At 35.9% G+C, this 19,724-nt stretch overlaps 2 protein-coding genes across 4 annotated transcripts; both read left to right on the forward strand.

Moving 5' to 3' along the window:
• The first annotated feature begins 418 nt into the window (after positions 1 to 418).
• LOC109043595 (uncharacterized) lies at positions 419 to 4,899 on the forward strand. The gene is made up of 3 exons (XM_019060854.2): positions 419 to 1,066; positions 2,583 to 2,785; positions 4,106 to 4,899. Exons 1-3 carry the CDS (start codon positions 752 to 754, stop codon positions 4,233 to 4,235), a joined length of 648 nt encoding a protein of 215 aa, XP_018916399.1. The 5' UTR covers positions 419 to 751; the 3' UTR covers positions 4,236 to 4,899.
• A 1,230-nt stretch (positions 4,900 to 6,129) lies between these two features.
• Positions 6,130 to 19,585, forward strand: dib (Cytochrome P450 302a1, mitochondrial). Of its 3 annotated transcripts, none has more exons than XM_019060911.2 (9): positions 6,130 to 6,278; positions 7,604 to 7,794; positions 9,019 to 9,256; positions 10,860 to 11,041; positions 11,666 to 11,870; positions 12,412 to 12,595; positions 14,084 to 14,338; positions 15,790 to 15,996; positions 17,399 to 19,585. In XM_019060911.2, exons 2-9 carry the CDS (start codon positions 7,608 to 7,610, stop codon positions 17,510 to 17,512), a joined length of 1,572 nt encoding a protein of 523 aa, XP_018916456.2. In that variant the 5' UTR covers positions 6,130 to 6,278; positions 7,604 to 7,607; the 3' UTR covers positions 17,513 to 19,585. The 3 variants fall into 3 exon arrangements, with proteins under 3 accessions (XP_018916456.2, XP_018916455.2, XP_072153010.1); XM_019060910.2 differs by having other exon boundaries at positions 6,131 to 6,278; positions 7,467 to 7,794; XM_072296909.1 differs by having other exon boundaries at positions 6,131 to 6,278; positions 7,607 to 7,794.
• The last annotated feature ends 139 nt before the right edge of the window (positions 19,586 to 19,724 follow it).

Genomic DNA, 19,724 nt, shown 5'->3' on the forward strand with positions numbered 1-19,724 from the left:
AAGTGTAGCAAGATTAATACTGTGTGGTATGACACTAAATTTGCGAGGATTGTTGAAAATTGTTATCGGAAACTACCATAACGAATCTCATCCATTGACTCCATGTGTAAAAGAGAGACAGCGCTATAATAACTCTCTCTTACACATTGCGTCAATCGGCGACCTCCGTTAAGGTAGTTTCCGATAGAAATTGTCAATAAATGTGCGCAAACTTTATGACATTCCAGTCAGTTTTAATGCTGCTACACTTTCAGAATCAGTTTTTTGCATTTAATATGCACATTACAATAGTAGTTGCTTTTCAAAGGCACAGGTCGTGTGGCAGCGCAGTCTAGTGGCAGATCTTGTCCTCAGATCACAAAGAATCCCTGTGTGCGACCACCACCAATAGAAATGAATCTCTTTGTTTTGATTGCAGTTGCACTTGCACCTAGTCTTTCAGTTTCCGTTAATTTTTCAAAATGTTCATTCAGTACATGTGATGTATAAACTTTTTACACCTGTTTTTAAAGTTTAATTTGGTAGTTAGTATACCAGCATTAAGTTTAACGGTCTGACCGCTACAGTCGTCACACCCTAGCATTTTATGGTGATTTTGAGCCGTTTGAATGTGTAACGCCGCACGTGCGAAGCTGAACTCATTGCATCCATTAGTCAAGGTTCCCTAGAGAATCTTGGAATGCTTCTGTAATCCTGCTCTGTAGGAGGTTTGATCACCCATTCCCTCGTGTTCTATATCATTTAAAGAATCATGAGACGAAGTTTCAGCAATTTGGGCTTCAAGAAGGAAGTTCAATTCAATTCGTTATGTGAAGAAGATGCCAGCCCTCCGAGAGATCCTTTGGCTTTGCGCAGATGTTTACAGAATCGGTTCGATTCTGAATGCCCCTACTCTTTAGCCTCACTTTCTACCACTGGCTCCTCCGATTCTACATGGCCGAGCGTATCATCATTAAATTCAAATTTAAATTTAAAATCTAATCCAAGGAGGATGTTGCGAAGCAGTGCCAGTAAGCTTACGAAGTCCTTTGGCAATCTCCGAACCACTATCGAAGAATTTTCACAGGTGAGGATTGTTCTACTTATATCTATTTGCTTGTCAAACAACGAGAGTCCAAGAAAGATTTCATGACGTTGAAGCATGATCACCATTCTAAGAAATGATAATGCTGAGACATTATTTACAGACAGTGGGTAGCTGAAAAGGGCAGTGTCTCATTCCTCTGTTTCGTAACTACAATCGTCCATCATGGCAGGGGTGCAGTAAGTGCCAGATCGGCCAATCACAGAGCAAATGTGAAGGCATCTGTAGAGGGAAAAATTGGGAAGGCATCTGTAAGGGCAAAAATGTGAAGGCACAAGCCATGAACCTGCTTAGGGCATAGCTTTTTGCAAAGGAAACTGTGTGTCGCGCTCTTTTATGAAAGGAAAAAGTTATGCGCGCTCTTTCATGGGAAGTAAGTAGTAAAGCACACTCTTATATGCAAAGGAAACGATGAAAGGTGCAAGTTTTATGTGGACCACATTTTGCAATAAGAACCACTATTTCTTGCTCATTTCAGAAACAACATATATGCTATTGGTTTCTCTATGCAGAAAGGTGCTTTTATAGAATAGCGAGAGATAGTGGTTCCTTATTGCAAAATGTAATCCTTGTGGACAGCAATGTGAAGGCAAAGAACTTTCTGCACTTCTGCATCATCGAGACATAAAAAAAACTTTCCAATCTGTATGGACGCTCCACTGGGGCCTGGTTTTAGCTTAGATTCCCTTAAAGATTTGCATTATCTAGGAGCACCAAATGTTTCCTTGAGCTGTTCACTTGATGGTCTGCCTGTACTAATGTGAAATCATGCTCGCTTAAAACAGGTCACTTGACAATTTCCTTCAAAATCTTAATTAGTCAGAAATGAAAGAAGTAATGCCGTTCCAATGAACTTTTGCTGCAGCTTTTTTTTTAAATCCTTTTTGTTTTGTCACGGGAGCAATTTTATTACATATGCAGATAAGAAATTGTATGCTATGTAAACAAGACCTTCTGACATTTCCCTCAAGTGTCAGCGGATTATTTTGAATTTTGTGTTCCTCATACACGGTTTTATTATATCGACGTGCAAGTCGGCAATCACATAACTCGGTTTGCGACGTCGCAGACTTCCTGTCATACTTTATTTTTTAAATGGAAAACTACTCAACGGCAATTCTTTAAAACTGTCATGATTTTTCTTCTCAATGCGAAGAAAATTCTGCAAAAACTTCAAGAAAAAATGTCAATTTGCTCTCCTTCAAAAAATGACGTAGAGGCGGAGATTTTCAGACACCGCAAAGAGTTATGTGATTGCTGACTTTCACCGTCGATATGTACCTGTTGAATGAACAGTCTATGAAATACCTAAATGAGAATGAAGGCTGCTGATTATAAGATTCTTTTGTCGCTGCCTCTTTTCAAACCTTTATTTTTGGTCATAATAAACTATTCCGATTGTATTCGTTGTAACAAAGTAACAGGATATCGTAATAATAGATATTCAGACATTCTCCAAAATCAAACATTTACAATGTTGTTTTTTTCTGTTAAATAGAAATTTCGAGCTTCTACACGGAGGCGTAGTCGACTGTCTGACTCGCCTATCACTCCAAACACACCTCATTCAAGGACTCGCAAAATACTCGGCAGGACTCCAACCAAATTGTACAGCCCTTTTTCCATCATAACCCCCTCGCCAGGCAACAGAAGGAGTCGATGCAATAAAGAAAACCTTTCTACTCCTCGGAGGAACAATTTGTAAGCATTCATAATATTTATCATAAAAAAAGCATATCAGGGGTGCCAAAAATTGTATATCTTATATTGTAAAATTTATCTTTATTGTAATATCTTTAGGTCCACAGATTGCAGTGAAAACGATGCTATTCTGGGATGCAAGGCAAAGTCAAAACTTCGAAAAAGAGATTTTGAAAATTAAAGGGTTCCCAAATGTCCAAAGTAAGGCAAATTGCTAATTTTGCCCAGAGGCCAGATCCCAAAAAATGGTTAGGGTTTTGAAAAAGTTTTGGAACTTTTTATATCCCCAAAAAACATTTTATTTAACCATGCTGATTATGACAATCAGATTTTTTTATTACATCGTAATTGATTAAAGATTAGGACTTAGTTAAAGAGATGATCAAACTTTTTGGAACTAATTGTGTCAACTTTAAAAAGGAAATTTCCTTTTTTAACCTCATTTGCTCGAGTTAGTTGCTTAGAGTACTCCAAGAACATTTTTATCCATCCATCAATTTTCATAAGTTGAATGATGTGCTGGAGGCACCTCGTCCAACAAAAAAATGGCAAAGCAAGTCTCATATAGCCAAATTTGGGTTGATTTGTTGAGCAAATTCGAAGAATTTTAGTCGAGTTTAAATGAAATTCATTTTTGATCACTTCCTTCTCCCCCATTAAGAGCACTTTTAATGAGGTATAGGGAGGAAGGGCAGGAGGAATGGTGAGAAATATTTTTACAATAATGAAAAGATATGCACCTTGATATCTATCACATACTCATGCTTTAAAGTACGTAAGAACGAAAGCATAACGGCAGAAACAGCTGAATTTGCAATGAATTACTCTCAGAGCAGTGAATTCCTTTAAACATATATTTAATTTAAATTTGAATCAATAAGTTTTTCACAAACTGATTGCAATAAGTGACTTGCAATAACTGATTGTATTGCAATAAGTTTTTGTTGATTTTTCATTAAGCCACATGTCATTAAAAGAAAACCTCCATTTATTTTTTAAACTTTAGTAAATTGGTGCAGTACAGCGCAGACCTTCTTTGTTGGAGACTCCTTTAAATCAGCGGAAAGTGAGAATTGCAATGGAATTATTAAAACAGACTTTTTTCTTTTTTATCTTTTGTGATTTACTCCTTATGTTTAATAGAATTTTGCAAGTTTGCCAATCTTAAAAAGGAATAGGCTGTATTCAAAATGGAAGAAGGAAAATTTTCACCTTGGCAAACATTGAGGTTTAATTTGAATTCAAAGCTATTTTCATTCTCATAGTTGTTTTTACTTATTATTTCAATACCTATTATATCCTTTCTTTCTTTTTTTTTAGAACTCCTCTGAAGAAGAACTTGGACAAAGCTGCCCCCAAGAAATCGGATCAAAGATTCACTGAGAACAAATCACTTGTTCAGAAATTCACACAGAAAAATGAGGAAACTCACAGACTGATGGAATGCTGATTCTTTGCTGGAAGATTAGCTCTTATAACATCAACACATGTATACGTACATTGCAAAATGTATTCTGTTTTATTCTAGGAATAATCTTTTTCTAAAGTTTCGGGAGTTATAAGTTTCAGACAAGTGTAGATTTGCTATTTTACTGGCCGTATCTATTTCCAATACCCACCAGATCCTGTTAGATTTTATTTATAATTTTAATTTTTTATATTTTTATTTTAATCATTGCTTGAACTTGAATAAAAAAGACCCCCATTAATTTATTACCAGAGCTATTAAGCTGCATTTACAAACAATTTTACATTTTTTTATTTCCAATGTATCTCAGACTCAAATAAATTCTTTATACCTGGTCAAGGTATTCAAAGTCTTTCGTAAGTTTCAATCATCGTATTATTTCAATTTGCAATTAAGTTTTATATCTTGATTGATTGAGTTTTTTTAATCAAGTTTTACGTCTTTAGTCATCACAAATAAAGACATTCCATTTCTTGTTTTACCTTTTCTAAATGTGTATCAGTATTATTATCCTTAGTTAACTATAATAATTATGTGTGCAAGTACTGTATTTCTATTTTATCTTATTTTTGATACAGTCGTAATACATACAAAATCTTATGTACTTTGTTTCATTTATCAAAATGAATTATTTTTACTACATCAATGTGTGTTATTTTTCAAATATCCAAAAAATATTACTTTGACAGGCTGCCAAAAGTTTGAAGAAGGAAGAAAGTTGTGGGCATTTGTTCTCCCAACTGAAACAATGAAATTGTAACCTAATTTAGTACAACTGCATTTATTATCACAAAAAGGTTGGTGCAAAATTGACACCCCCCCCCCCTCCCCCTCTGAAGAATTTTATAAAGGGACGGGGGCTCAAAGTTGAAAAAACTAATGAAAAATTTAATAAGCCTTTTAACTTTTCAATAACTAATATTTGCATGTCCAACTCCTTAATCAAATAAGCTATTAAAGTAGTATACATATTGTACATATACGTATCGACAGTGCAAGTTGGCATTTACATACTTCGGTTGCAGTGTCTGAAAATCTCCTCCTCTATGTTAATTTTTCAAAGGAGAACAAAGTAACATCATTCCTTAAAGTTGATTCAGAAAATTCTTCGCGCAGAGAAGAAAAATCACGGGAGTTTTAAAGAATTGCCGTTGAGTGGTTTTCCGTTCAAAAAATAAAGTATGACAGGAAGGCTGTGACAAACCGAGTTATGTGATTGTCGACTTACACCGTCGGTATGTAGCTTGAATATAAGTCGGGGAAATTGGACCGGGTGGAATTTGAGACCAAGGTTTTTTTCATGTTCCTGGAAATACTCAGAATCATTTGTAATTTTCACCAAAAACCGATATGCTGATCATGAAATCAAGGAACTCTTCTTTTTAAAATTTTGAAAAAATAAAATATCATAAGTAAAGTTTGCACTTTCTTATCGAATTCTAGAGTGATTGATGCGGGTCGCGTACGCAGCCCATGTAAAGACCAGAGATTTATTTATTTATTTTTACAAAAAGAAAATTACAAAAATAATCACACTGCAGATGCAAAATAGTTTATTTTGCTGAGAAAGAATTTTCATTTTCCATGTAATTTCATGGAGCTGCGCATACAACCCGCAACAGTATGAAGATTCGGTATGAAACTGCAAAGTGACTCGTGATTTTTTCCCCCCAAAATTAATATTTCACTGCCTCTATGCGTTTTGCGGCATACGCAGTCCCTTTTGCTGAAGCTTTAACAAATTTCCGTAAAGTTTTATGAAAGATTGCATTTCTGGCACACGGCGCGCCGCGCGCGCGTGACACGTCGCTCGGCCCGACGTTTGAACGCGCCTTCAAAACAAGAGGGAGCGTGCATTTGAGGAGGTTATGTTGATGTTTGGCTGTTCGGTTTCCGTCTTGCTTGGTTCACGTGTTCGTTCTCATGATGTTCGCCTCATTATAGAATAGAATTATTTAAATTTGCCTGTTATGATTTCGCCGTATCGTTGAATAATTTGTAAAGTAAATGTGCAAATGCAAAGAGGTTAGTCGATTGTTCTCTTTCATTTTATTCGAAGTTGATTCCGAGTCGTTCTGCCATCCTAAGCAAAAGTGCAGCAAGTTACTCCCCGAGTTTCATTTACATTTGATGACCCCAGTAGTAGTGAAAGTTTAATATAATTAACAATTTCACAACTGAATATCGTCAGAAGTAATATTTTGTGAATTATCAACAGAGAAGTATCATTAATATTTGAAAACAATTAGTTCAGAACTGCATCTACGTATTCTCAAAACATCACTCGCAGAAATTTAAGTATCATTTGTTTCCTAAAATCAGTGCTGTTATTTTAAGATTTGTTAGTCTTCCAATGGGTTTTTGAATTTATATACATCAGTTTGTCTGTTAAATTTCCTTTCTTAGGGAGGAAAGTCATGATCCAGAAATGAGAATTAAAACCTCAGGGTGCTTATGATGCTGCAAATTGCATTAAAATTTTAGAGGTGACCACTTGTTTGTCTCCCATTGTTTGTCAACTCAGCGAAAATAACAGCTCTTGTTTTTACTTCTCTTTTTACCATTTTACTCCTCACCTCTCTCTTCACAAAGATATTTTGTCGGATTTAATGTACTTATTGAAACTTTGATTTTTTGAACTACGATGTGAAGTCAAGGCCGGTTGGTATAAATTTCCCAAAAAATAAACCCAGGTGTCAAGGCCCAGAGGACATTAAATCTGAAGCTGGTGGGAAAAGGATTACAATATGATAGTGGAATTATCGCCGTTTCTCAGCATTTCCGGACTGCTTATGAATGCATTCTTGAAAGTTTCATATAATTTTCCAGGAATAAATTTAAGTAATAAAAATGGGAATAAATTTCATGAAATATTACATCTCTACTGTTGCATTTGGATGTATTTCTATTAAACGGAAGTAAGCGCCTAATTGAGTTCCTTTTGAGGATTTTAGAATCCTGGATAGCGCGTTCTGTCAAACAGAACCAAACGCTATGGAAAAGTATTGCGATTATAGGATGGAACGAGCATTGCGTTCTATAACACCCGCCAATCCAACCCCTCTTCCTCCTTCCTCCCCCCATGGCACTTAGTTCCGTTTGATTCTGTTTGATAGAAATACGTCCATTTGATCTTTTCATTTTTGCCCTTTAGTTTTGCTCTGCTTAAATTATACTATATTGCATTAATGGATCCGAATAATTTTTTTTTAGGAAGGTATGCTGCTTCTCCAGAAAGAGGCAATCTCATATGAAAATTTGTTCAAAAACGTATTTTACCTGCAAACTTCTTTATGAAAGTTTCTAATTTCAACTTTTGGTCTTACTCTACATGTGCTGCACACTCAAAGAAGAATGAACAAATTAAAGCTACTACGCCCTTCTTTCTGTTCTGCCGCTGCCAAGGCTGCAAGTTCCTCTCCTTCAGCTGTAAATGACGTTTGTGGAGACCTTACACTGTCTGTTAAACCTTTCACTGCGATCCCTGGACCCAAGTCTCTGCCAGGCATTGGAACACTGCATAACTATCTTCCCTTCATAGGTGAGCTCTATCCCTCTTCATGACAAATGAGAAATAATTATTTGAAATAGGTACTCATAGCTGCCAGGGAATAGCTGTTCACAAATTAAGTCCCTCCTTGTGCCCTCTTACCGCTCAGTGATTCGTTCATATTCTTAAGATTGAACGCAAGATTCAGTCGGTATAAACCAGAAATTTTTTCAATTTCCCATTTTTATTGAACGTTGAAATACATTTTTCACACTGATTTTTCATGTCTTTCATTATTTTTTTACTCTATTGTATTATCTACTTACTTATTTTCCCTTCATTATGATTTCATTCATTTGTTTTCATTCCAGGGGTCGATAATATTTCCGATTATGCAAGCCAAGCTCGCGCAAAAATTTTCGGAAGTCTTGGATTTTTTCTTCTTTTTTTTTGTTCTTTTCAGTGACTTCTGGCATAGAAATGGTAAACTGAGCGTTGATTAAGCCCCTCTTACCACCATTTCAAAACTTTATTCCCATTAGTCGACCAAAAAACCTGATGACCACAGGAAAAAAAAGGATATCATCACTTTTTGTGGAAGCCTTTTTTCGGCTCGCTGCAAAATTGTGGAAAGTAGGGAACTCTGTCAACCCCTGTTTTATTCTAATTTATTAATTTTATGTAATATTTCTTTACTCAATTTATTTCTTTGTATTTTATTTGTCTAAAAACTATTTACATCTAGGGAAGGGGAGAACAAGGAGAACAATGAGGAGAAATTCATCAGATGTTAATAATCATAAATCAAAAATGTGAAAAGAAGGCAGGAACAGGTTTTAAGCAAGGAAATATTTTTCTGATCATAATTGCACCTACATACTAAATTGGGCTTGAACTTTCACGCCTCCAACAATACCTACTAGGTAAATCAAATTCAGTACTGAAACGCATTGGTAGATTACTTATACTTTCAGAAAGTGTAATCGAAAACTTGAAGTAATCTGTTTTAATTTGGGGAGAAAAGTTTCAAAAACATTTTGAATTGACTCAAGCACCCCTAGTGCCAAGGCGTTTTTTGAGGTGACCCTAAAAGAAAGTGATTTCTGAGTTACTGTTTGGATAGTAAATCACAAAACCCTCTCTTTGGCTTTTGCAGATTATGTCCATGCGGAAAAAATTATGTTCATTTTAAGTACATAATATGTAATAATTTTTAGCATTTTAAGTGCATAGCCTCTTATTTAGTGATGTATTTCTTTTTTTTCGTTTTCACAGGTAAATATTCATTCGACAGACTTCACCACAATGGTAAGAGTAAGTTGAATGAATTTGGTTCTCTCGTGAAGGAAGAAATCATCCCTGGTGTGTTTGTTGTTTGGGTTTTCACCGTCGAAGACATAGAAACAGTGTATGCATCTGAGGGCCAGCATCCATTAAGACGATCCCACCTGATTCTTGAAAAGTATCGCAAGGACAATCCTCACATTTATAATTCGGGTGGGCTCCTCCCAACGTTAGTATTTTTATCTGAAAATGTTAATATTTTTACTGTAGATAGTGCTCGAAGCCTGGAAGTAGACTTTCTTTGCTAGCAGATGATTGACTATTGGACATATTTCTGCCAAACGGAACTATGTGCAACAAGATATGAGCCCCGAGACCCATAAGAATATATGCATTGCAGGGCTCACATCATAATGAACATAGTTCCGTTTGGCAGAAATACGCTCTATTAATACATAAATTTCTATGAAGTTCTGTAAAGTACCAACTAATTTCTAACATGATTTGAATTTATGTTTCCATAATGCTGTCAGTCAATGACGGAAACAGTGACTAAGTTTGCTAAAACTGGAATTTCTTTTATTAAAGAAATTTCTCTGCTCTTATGCATGAAGAAGAAAAAATATCCTCTTTTAATTATTTGTTTTTAATGTTTTGGAGTCTCATTAATGTCTTTCAATATGGCCCTATCTCTGTTCTTGCCTGTGTCATCTGCAACAGATGATGAGAGTAGAGAAAACGAGGAGGAGACATAAAAATTCTGGTTTAGAAACATGTACCAGACTACTTAAATTCGTACCTTGTCTAGTGGTCCATTGCAATGTCCCAGAAGATTAAAAAATACAGACACCGACCATTAAGATCTCCAGTTTAAGTATGTACATCATTTTTGTGCAGAAAATTATCTGAGGTGGGTGTGCACCAATCAGAATGTAGGAAAAAAATGTAAAAAATGGTACTGCAGCAAAGCGCTTGAGTCATGTTAAAAGCAGGCACCATACAGACATTTCATTATTGCCATATGAGTTACTGAAATGTCCAATTGAATTAATTCAAACTTGTAAGTAGAAGTTGCTTCAAATATTTTTAGGACTCAGCATATGAACTTAGATGACCTGCCACTTTAAAGTGTAAAAATTAGAAATTTTTCTTATTCTTTTTTCAAGTAATTTTGTTGTGTTTCATATTAATGTTAAGGGCGTTTGAAACCCCTACACAGTTGAATTTAGTTCGTCTCTTATCCGAAAATGAAAAATAAAATAAGGGCCTCTTATGTTGGATGATACCATTTTTAAGCAGCCAATATATTTCTCTCAGTTAGTTGCACACTAAAGATCTAAGTCAAGTAACAGTTTTTAGTACGAGAATGGGTCAGTTGTGCTAGTCATAGAATCGCTATTTGATGGTTTAAGCTTATGGAACAGCAAAAAAATATATTGATGGGGGTACGTCTCATATGAAAACTCAACGTATGATGTCATCATGCAGCAGTGCAAACCACGGTTTCTACCACCTTGTTTTCATTAATCAGTGAAAGGCACATTGGCACGGTTTACTTAATGTAAAAGCGTATGAAACCAAGGTGGAAGAAACCATTGCATGCATCCCCATGGTGGATGATGTCAGTCACTGTGTTTTTCAATGAGCAATATCTCTGTTGTTATCAGATGGTTAGCATTTGAACAGATCCTACTAACGCATACCAATCCATATCCTGAAACTATTGGAGCACGATTCTATGACTGGTGCATCTGACGCATTTTTTAACCTTAAAAAAAGGATTATCCTCTCTCTCATGTCAGTCTGTTTTTTGTTTGTTTTTTTTTATTCAGGAATGGATTAAAATGGATGGAACTTCGCAAAGGTTTCCAAAAAGGCTTGAGTCGAGTTCAAGATGTTCGACTATTTTTACCGGAAATCAATTCCATCATGCAAGACTTCATTGAATTACGGCTCAAATCACAGTCCCATCATGATGATTTTTTGCCTGATCTCTCCCGTCTTTTTTTAGAATGTAAGCAAGTTTTCCTCAATCTGTCAGAATGAAAATACAATAGAAGGGACCTTGTTTTAACCTTAGCAAGTAAACGGAATAAAATGGCAGTGTCTACATACTTGAAAAATTCCGGTGTGTTCTGAGGACCAGGGGTGGAAATTGTCTTAAGCCTCCGCAATTTGCTGCAACGCGCTGTGTTTTTGCAAAAAGATCAGTACAACGCGCTTATCAATATTTTGTTGAATTTTTGCTAATTTTAGAGTGTATGCCAAAGTCGCATTTTTTCACAAGAGTTGTAAGTCTAAGAACTGAAGAATCTAAAAAAAAAAAAAAAAAAAAAAAAAAATTCTCAGCCTCCCTAATTTAGTTGCGCAGTCAAGAACAATTCGCACCCCTGCTGAGAACAGGTTTAGTTGGGTGGGGCGGATTTTATCTCAAGCATGTTGTGGAAGTCAAGGTACATTTAATACTAATCTATGCCTGCGGTGTAGGTAGAATATGAATGCTCACCCAAGCCGGAACCAGCCTTTAGTTAAGGAATAGTGAACTGGAAGTAGAAGTCCCACAGTAATCAATTTCTAGTTACCTCATGGTTCTCCTCTTTATTGCAGTACTAATCAACAGTTCAAATTTTGATTTCAGTAACTGTTTCAATTTCATTCGGAGAGCGTTTGAATAGTTTCAGTCTGGAGGAGAAAGATCCCTCGTCAAAATCATCTCGTTTGATTGATGCTGCTTTCACAGTTAACAGCTGTATCTTAAAGTCAGACAATGGGCCTCAATTGTGGAAGAGGTTTCGAACTCCAATTTATCAGAAGTTTGAAGCAGCACATAGCTATCTTGAAAAGTAAGTAGGTTAAAATTATTTGAACCCTTTAAACATTATACCATGTCTCATTACAGTTTTTCCGATAATGCGACAAAGCTTAAGCAAAGTATGATTCTGAGAGTATTATTCTCAAAAATCCTCTTTTTACATCTGGAACCAACCTTTTCTTTGAATTTAAGTACGTTTGAATTTTTTCTGAATTTGAAGGGATAGAGCAAATAACACCAAAAGTTTGATTTTTTTTATATTTTACACTGTCTCATAATGCAATATGAATGTTTCAGGGTCATCCAAAAAGTAAGGTCTTGTATGAAATCCCTCATGAAATTTTCATTGCAAGTAAAAATAAATTACATCGCTGAATTCAGTATACTCTCAGTTTCAACTCAAGCCATCATATCTTAAAATTGGGCTTTGGAACGTTCAGTAGAGCAGTTTGCGGTTTGGGCATGCGTTTAAAAGTGTATTGCTTAGAGAATAACACAGTTCTCTTTTACCTTCCAAATGTACTTTTCATCGTAATTCAAATGTTTTTATCCTTTTTTGTGCAATTTTTCAGGGTGGGCTGCGAATTAATTGAAAAAAAAGAGAAAGAATTGAAGAAGAAAAGTTCTGATGATTCCGTTGAAAAACTATCACTTGTGGAACAGTATTTAAGAGCTATTTCCAGCCCTTCATCAAAACTTGATATCAAGGATGTGAATGGAATAGGTATTGATTTTTTACTCGCTGGTATTGACACTGTAAGTAGTAACATAATTTAATTTATTTTTCTTTTCTTGCGATTTCATCGTGACTCAAAACAGTCTTCCAGCTTAGAAAATTTATGTAGCACTCAAATGTTTGATAATCTGGTTTTTAAACTAAATGTGATCTCAAAATAGATCAGCTGTACTTAAAGAGGATGGCAACCTTTAAAACAAGTTTGGCTAAATCGACAAAGGAAAGTGTGGAATGAACAATGCCGAAATCCGTTTGCGAATATCTGCATTCGTTGAGTCGCTATTGTGAAAAAACAGCTGAGCGCGTGACGTCATGAGCTCTGTCTCGCATTTCGCAGTCTTCACTCTGCATACTGTCTCTGGTGTCAAGTGGCCGACTCTTTTTTCTTTGCTTAGATGTGACTATTAAGGCGACTTTGCGGCGCCAGATAGCAAACACGCCAGACTTCGAGTTGTGTGCGTGTGAACCGCAGTCGCAGCAGGAGGGCATGACGTCACCAGTCAGACTTACAATCTTTCATAACTCTCCCGATTTTACGAATTTCTCATTCGGGGCAGAGCCATATTGCTTCTTAAACCTTTCCGCTTCAATTTTTAATACTATCTCATTTTCGATTTTAGGGTTGCTGTCCCCTTTAAAGGTGTGAATATTAAAGGCGATTTTAATAATGTAACTTACAAGTTAGGTTAACCTGATTTATTCATTCATTTGCTTGATTGCTTAGGATGTGGGCATCAGGCTGCTATTCAATAATGCGGAACATTGCTTGTTGCCGTCATACATTACATTAAAACACATCACTTGCTAAAAATTAAAAAATAGCAAATGAAACTTATGTTCAGACTTCTCAAAAGATGGAATAACTGTCTTGTGTACGTTGCATGATAATACTAACATTAAGTGCGCAAGGTAGTCACTCAGTCTTCCAAAAAAATTGTATTTCTGTTTTACTTTTATTTTACATGTTAATTTTTTTTCTTTATCATATATTGTGCTTGAACACAAAATATGAGAGGCAATGTTTGGCAGCGTTAAAAAGAAGCCTGGAGATGGAAGAGTTTTCCAAAATGCGCACAATCCAGACAAATAGACAGAAAGGAAAGACAAGATAACGAAGCTTACTAAATCAGCTTTAATCAGATGAATTAACCTTCAAAAGGAATTGTTGTAGGCATTTGTTTAAGCCTTGCTTTTACCGAAAGCATATAAGAATTGAGACAAGGAAAATGGAGGAAATGAAGAGATGATCTGCACAGGAAGGCATCTTGACTTTTATTGTAGAGAACAAGTACTTAATAAGAGCAAGTACTAACCTGGTAGACTCAAACTCCTCCTAGCCTCAACACTGTGATCAACCCAGAATCACACACTACTTCGATTAAGCCAGGTCTCAAGGCTGCCTCTTGAAGAAATTCAAATTTTGAACAAATAGTGTAAGCTATTTTAAGTTTATCACCTCTGACCTTAAATCAAACACCAGTTCAAATAAGAAAATGTTTATTTTTCAGTCCTCCTACACTAGCTCGTTTGCCCTCTATCACCTGGCAAAGAATCGAGAAAGCCAAGACTTAGTACACAAAGAGGTCAAGAAACTGATGAACAATCACAACTCAGACGGCACAATCACAGCTGAAATGTTGAAAAATGCATCCTACACAAAAGCTGTTGTGAAGGAAGTTTTACGAATGAACCCAATATCTGTTGGTATTGGTCGTATACTAGCCAAAGATGCTGTACTTTCAAATTATTTTGTTCCAAAAGGAGTAAGTCTCAACAAATTTTAAGTTTTCCATACTTTCATGTGTTTCAACTCTGATAACTTTCTGATACAATGAATGTTTCCCAAAGGAAGGAAGAAATGTTTTCCATAATTCAATACAATATAATGAGGGGAACAAAAAGTCTCTTCATGTAACAGGATCATCCTCTTGCGCCAACAAAAGCTGCAGAGATGAAAGCAAAATAAAATAAAAAAAATTGTAATCTACAAACTGTAAACTGAAGACGATACTTTTATCAAAGTGCCTGTTAGAAGTGGAAAATGTTGGCATCGGAAATTTCCGAGGTCAACAGATTGGGAACATCCTCAAAATTGGAGGTGAAATTGATAAAATTTTCGCGTGCAAAAAAGTCGGATTTGACTGTTAGTAGATCAGATTGAATGTTCAAACTGAGCAAAATGCTTTATTAGGGACTCTTGAGGGTCGCTGAGTTCAGAAATTACAGATACTTCCAAATAATTTACGTTTTTAAAATTACAGCTCCGCAGCGCTATTTTAGAGGCCCACTGAGCGCCGACCGGTCGCTCAGTGGTCCTGTCCGAAGCTGTAATTTTAAAAACGTAAATTATTTGGAAGTATCTGTAATTTCTGAACTCAGCGACCCTCAAGAGTCCCTAATAAAGCATTTTGCTCAGTTTGAACATTCAATCTGATCTACTAACAGTCAAATCCGACTTTTTTGCACGCGAAAATCGGTCGGCGCGCGTTGAGCGGAAACTTCAATCGATCATAACTCCGGAACCGTTTGGTTCCCCAGCTTAATGGACCACTCGTTGGATGCGGAAAAAGACGAACAATTTAAAAAACTGGTTTTGGTTCAAATAAAAAATTGAGATCTTTGTAAATTTTTCGTTTAAAAGAAATTTTCCAGACCTAAAAACTGGAAAAAAGCACATATGTTGACTTAAAAATGTGAAATCGGGATTTCGACCTTTAGAATCTTAAAGTATGCAATTTTAGAAAATTTTTCGTCCAAACCGGACCTCGATATCTTTCTTTGTTCAAGAGATATCGAGGTTCACAAGTTTTGACTTCCACCCCCCCCCTAACTCCCCCCCCAAAATTTTTTGGGAGTCTGAAAATTTGGGTAAAGAAGCGCTCAAGTATGAGTAATCAATAGACAAAGTCTGAAGAACTTCCAGAGGGGGGGCGAAAAAAGCCGTTTTTGCATCAAGCTCTTTGTGTCCAAGCTCGTAGCATTTGCTGATGTGAAGGGGTTTAAAGCATCATCTTGCATCAATTTAACAGGGTTGTTAGCCAAATCATTTTTCTCCATTCTCTGACTTTTTTCTGACTCCTGAATAGAATCTGCCATTATGTACAAGGCTGACGGAGTCTGTTGATCTATAGTTAACATTTTAACGTGAAAAGTTGTTGTAATTTGCCAATAGCTGTGAGCTGTCTTTGAATATTTTATTTCTTCTTTTTTTAAGACAACTGTTGTTACTCAAAATCAAGTTTCGTGTAGACTGCCTGAATACTTTAAGAACCCAGAAGAATTCAGACCTGAACGCTGGTTGAAAACAAGTCCTCTCTACCAACCTGTTAGTCCTTATCTTGTTTTACCCTTTGGTCATGGACCGCGGGCTTGCATTGCCAGGCGTTTGGTTGAACAAGAGCTCTGTGTTCTCATAATGAAGGTAAGCTCCAAAATATAAAAATTGAACTGAATTGTTTACTTGATGAGGCAGCAGCAAAGTATAATCTTAAAATTTGTTCTTTGATAATAAGCCTTTACCCTTATTTTGACACTCTCTTAGAGATGAAGCAGAATGGACTTATGTATAATTGGACGTATTTCTGTCAAACGGAACTATGTGCACTATGATGTGAGCCCTGATACGCACATATTCTTATGGGTCTCAAGGCTCATGTCTTGATGCACATAGTTCCGTTTGACAGATATCCGTCCAATTGTATCTCATTGGAACAAGGAATAAAATATAATTGTCTTGGTGGAAGGGACCTCAGTCAATAGAGGTAAATTTTCAAGAAATCGATTTTTTCAAGATGGGTTCAAAGACTGGATTTTTAGTTTTTGACAGAAAACATGCAACATTATCCCAAAGAATAAGTCTGAAGCAGTTAAGTCTGCTTTTTGTCCATGGGGTGTGTGAAGTAGCTGTTTTAATTCTAAAATTATAAGCCCGGAACATGGCAGATGAAAATTTGAAGGAACTATATCCTAAAATTAAGTACGTCTTTTGAATTGCAAACTTCAAGCTATCATAACTTTAGTTAAGTTCAGTACTATTTAGCGTTCTTTACTTCTGGGCTTTTAATATTTGTAGAACACACCTCTGATTAAGAGAACCCATAGTTCAATTATTAATTTTTTTGCACAGACCAAGATCCCTTCAGTAAACATTCCAAAAGCGATTACATAACATTTTTACACCATGGTAGCTGTTCCTAGAAGGTTCCAAGTAACAAAACTTAAGGTGATTTGATGGACGCCATATTTCGTGTCAGAACGGCATGCGATATATCGCATCAATTGGTTCCATTTTTTCAGCTACTCTTCATTTTTCTCAAATTCTGAGATCGCAATTCTGTTGTCAGGAGACTAAAGCACTCACTTACCAATTTTAACAAAGAAATTCAAAGTAATAAAGGCGTGGTTTTTTTAGAGAGAAAATATCGCATTCGAGTGCAGTTTCGATATCAGTATCAAATGCGATGTTTTCTCTCTAAAAAAACCACGCCTTAATTATGTTGAATTTGTTCGTAAAAATTGGTGAGTGCTTTAGTCTCCTGACAACAGAATTGCGATCTCAAAATTCAAGAAAAATTATTAGTAGCTGAAAAAATAGAGCCAATCAATGCAATATATCGCACGTCGTTCTGACACAAAATATGGCGTCCATCAAATCACCTTAATGTAGCTTCTGCTCAATGTCTCTTATTGTAGTGATAGGTATAGAATATTCTTCTTGCATCCATCTTAACTATTGATTTTATATTTTCTCTCCTGTAAATTTGTTTTCTGTCACATTTACAACTGTCATTTCTAAAAACTGACCTCATTTTTTCTTGTTTCAGGTAATGAAAGATTTTCAAATCGAGTGGAATGGCAAAGAGACCTTGGATAGTAAATCTTACCTCATTAATAAACCCGATGGACCTATTTCTCTAAGTTTCTTGAGTCGCACATAATTCCAGATTCTAGCATTTCGGGAAATTTTTCATGTATCCAGTGATTGAAGGTCCTGTTTTAGTACCTGCGTAAAATCCAACTACATATTGTTTCTAAAAATTACTTTTGAGGTAATTTTGAAACAGATGAAGATCACCCCTGAGCATTATCATCTTGCACGTTGTTTTGCTTCTGAAGCTATCTACTTAATTGAAGAAGAAATTTAATATTGAATGATTTTCCAGTCCCTCTAATTTTTGAGTCTGTCAGCAGAAACTTAGCATCAAGTTGATGAATGCTAGCTCACAAGGTGCGGCCAACTCAGATGCTTCCAAAAAAAAAGGAACTGGGGAGCTAAAACTTGGATAAGCGACAAAGAAGCCACATTGTAGTGCAATGGTATATTTTGATAGTCTCCCTAAAATATTTCTCAGGGTCTTCCTAAGAAATCACAAGCGAGAAATTTAAAAAAACAAGTGTCTTCCAAAACTTTCCTGTGATTTTAATTAAGTTTTTATCCCCTCGAAACTCAGATAATTAAACTTTGGTTTCTGTAGAGGCCTCCGATATTTATTTGCCGAGGAAGAAATCTCAAAAAAATGAATTTTTATTCATTTTTTTCTCACCAGATATGCTCTGCAGCATCATATGCTAGGTGCCCAAGTTCATAATTGAATCAGGAAGTTTTACTCTTGCGCATTTTCGTAGAACCTGTATTGTAAAAATTTTTTATGCCCAATGTCTTGGTAGTTCTCCAATATTCTTGCAACGATTCTATGTTGAACTTTCAGTGGCCTCTAAGTTTTTTCTTGATTAATTTAATATATTGGCTGCAGAGCCACTCTACTTAGAGCAGCATTGTACTTACAAATTTCATCGAGCCGACTGTTCTGTGATAGTATTTATTTTAAGGAGTGGCTACCAGCAAACTAGTGCATTCTTTATCATCCCTATTGCAACTGAAACACTGTCTACACTTGTCACTGAAGTTGCCCATGCTCATATAAGCCTCAGCAAGACGGCAAATGATTGTTATGGAGGCAAGCCAGCTCATCTCAGTTTTGTCCTCTGAAATGGGGTGGTGGCATAAACTGCATTTAATTTTATGGGCCAGTACTAACCGTGTGATTTACTGAAAAAATTACACAGTTAACTAAAAAATGGGGCTGCTGCATGATCCAGGAGTAGTCTTAAAAGCTGGTGTTTTTTGAGTTAATAAGTAGAGACGCATTTCAGAACTTAAAAAAGCTCAAAACAGTTTTTCTGCCAGGAAAAAAGGGCTTATGTTTGTAGTGAAATAGAGAAAGTTTCTCAGTGGCCTGAAGCCGACGACATCCTATAAAGTACCCACCCATAATTTGCCCATCGACTGTGGATACCCACCCACCGTAAATCGTACAGCACATGGCTGCCTTAAGATTAAGTCACCAACAATTTCATTTAAAAAAAAAAAAAATATTCCTTGCAAATAGCACTGACACTAGTCAAGAAACATAACCTTTTGTTAAAAGTGCTACTGCAAAGCAAATAAAATATGTAGGAGAAAGGATACACAATGGTCAATTCTTCATGTCGAATCACAGCATCTGTCTTGGCAATGTTTTTCCATTTAAAATGGAGTAGAATTTTTTGCGACTTAGAAAGCTTTTCCTCTCAGCTAGCATTCAATCACAGAAATGGAAAATTGTAGAAACCCTCATTTTTTTTGCATACTTCCCAAAAATAATTTTAAAAACATTTTGCAACAGTTCCATTATTCATCAAAATACCACTGACAAATCAAGGGAGATTGTTAATAGAGGTTCGTATTCAGGGTCGGTATAGAGGAGGCGATGTACACCATGCTACTGTCCTCATAATATTGCGCGACAGCCAACTTGTTTGAATTTAATTGCTTGTTGTTTGTTAGTATTTACGAATTATTGTGTCAATTTATTTGTGGTTTTACATGTCCTATTTTTTTAAACTCAGTGTTCAGGCACATTTTATCCGTGTCTTTGTTTCAGAGTTCCTAAACATTTTTACTCAAAGACAACAATGTATACCTACTTTTCCACCATGTTTTATTTGGGAAATAAACTTTCTAAAACTGATTTCTCCGTTATTACAATTTCTTCTCATAATTGATTATCCCTTTTCAAACATTTTTAAAACACAGAGCTGACAATTTTCAAGACATCATCAGAATCTTGAGAGGATTTAGGAGATGTTGCTGATAGAGATAAAAAGAAG

The sequence above is a fragment of the Bemisia tabaci genome, chromosome 2 (genome assembly GCF_918797505.1).
Source record: "Bemisia tabaci chromosome 2, PGI_BMITA_v3".
Lineage (NCBI taxonomy): Eukaryota > Metazoa > Arthropoda > Insecta > Hemiptera > Aleyrodidae > Bemisia > Bemisia tabaci.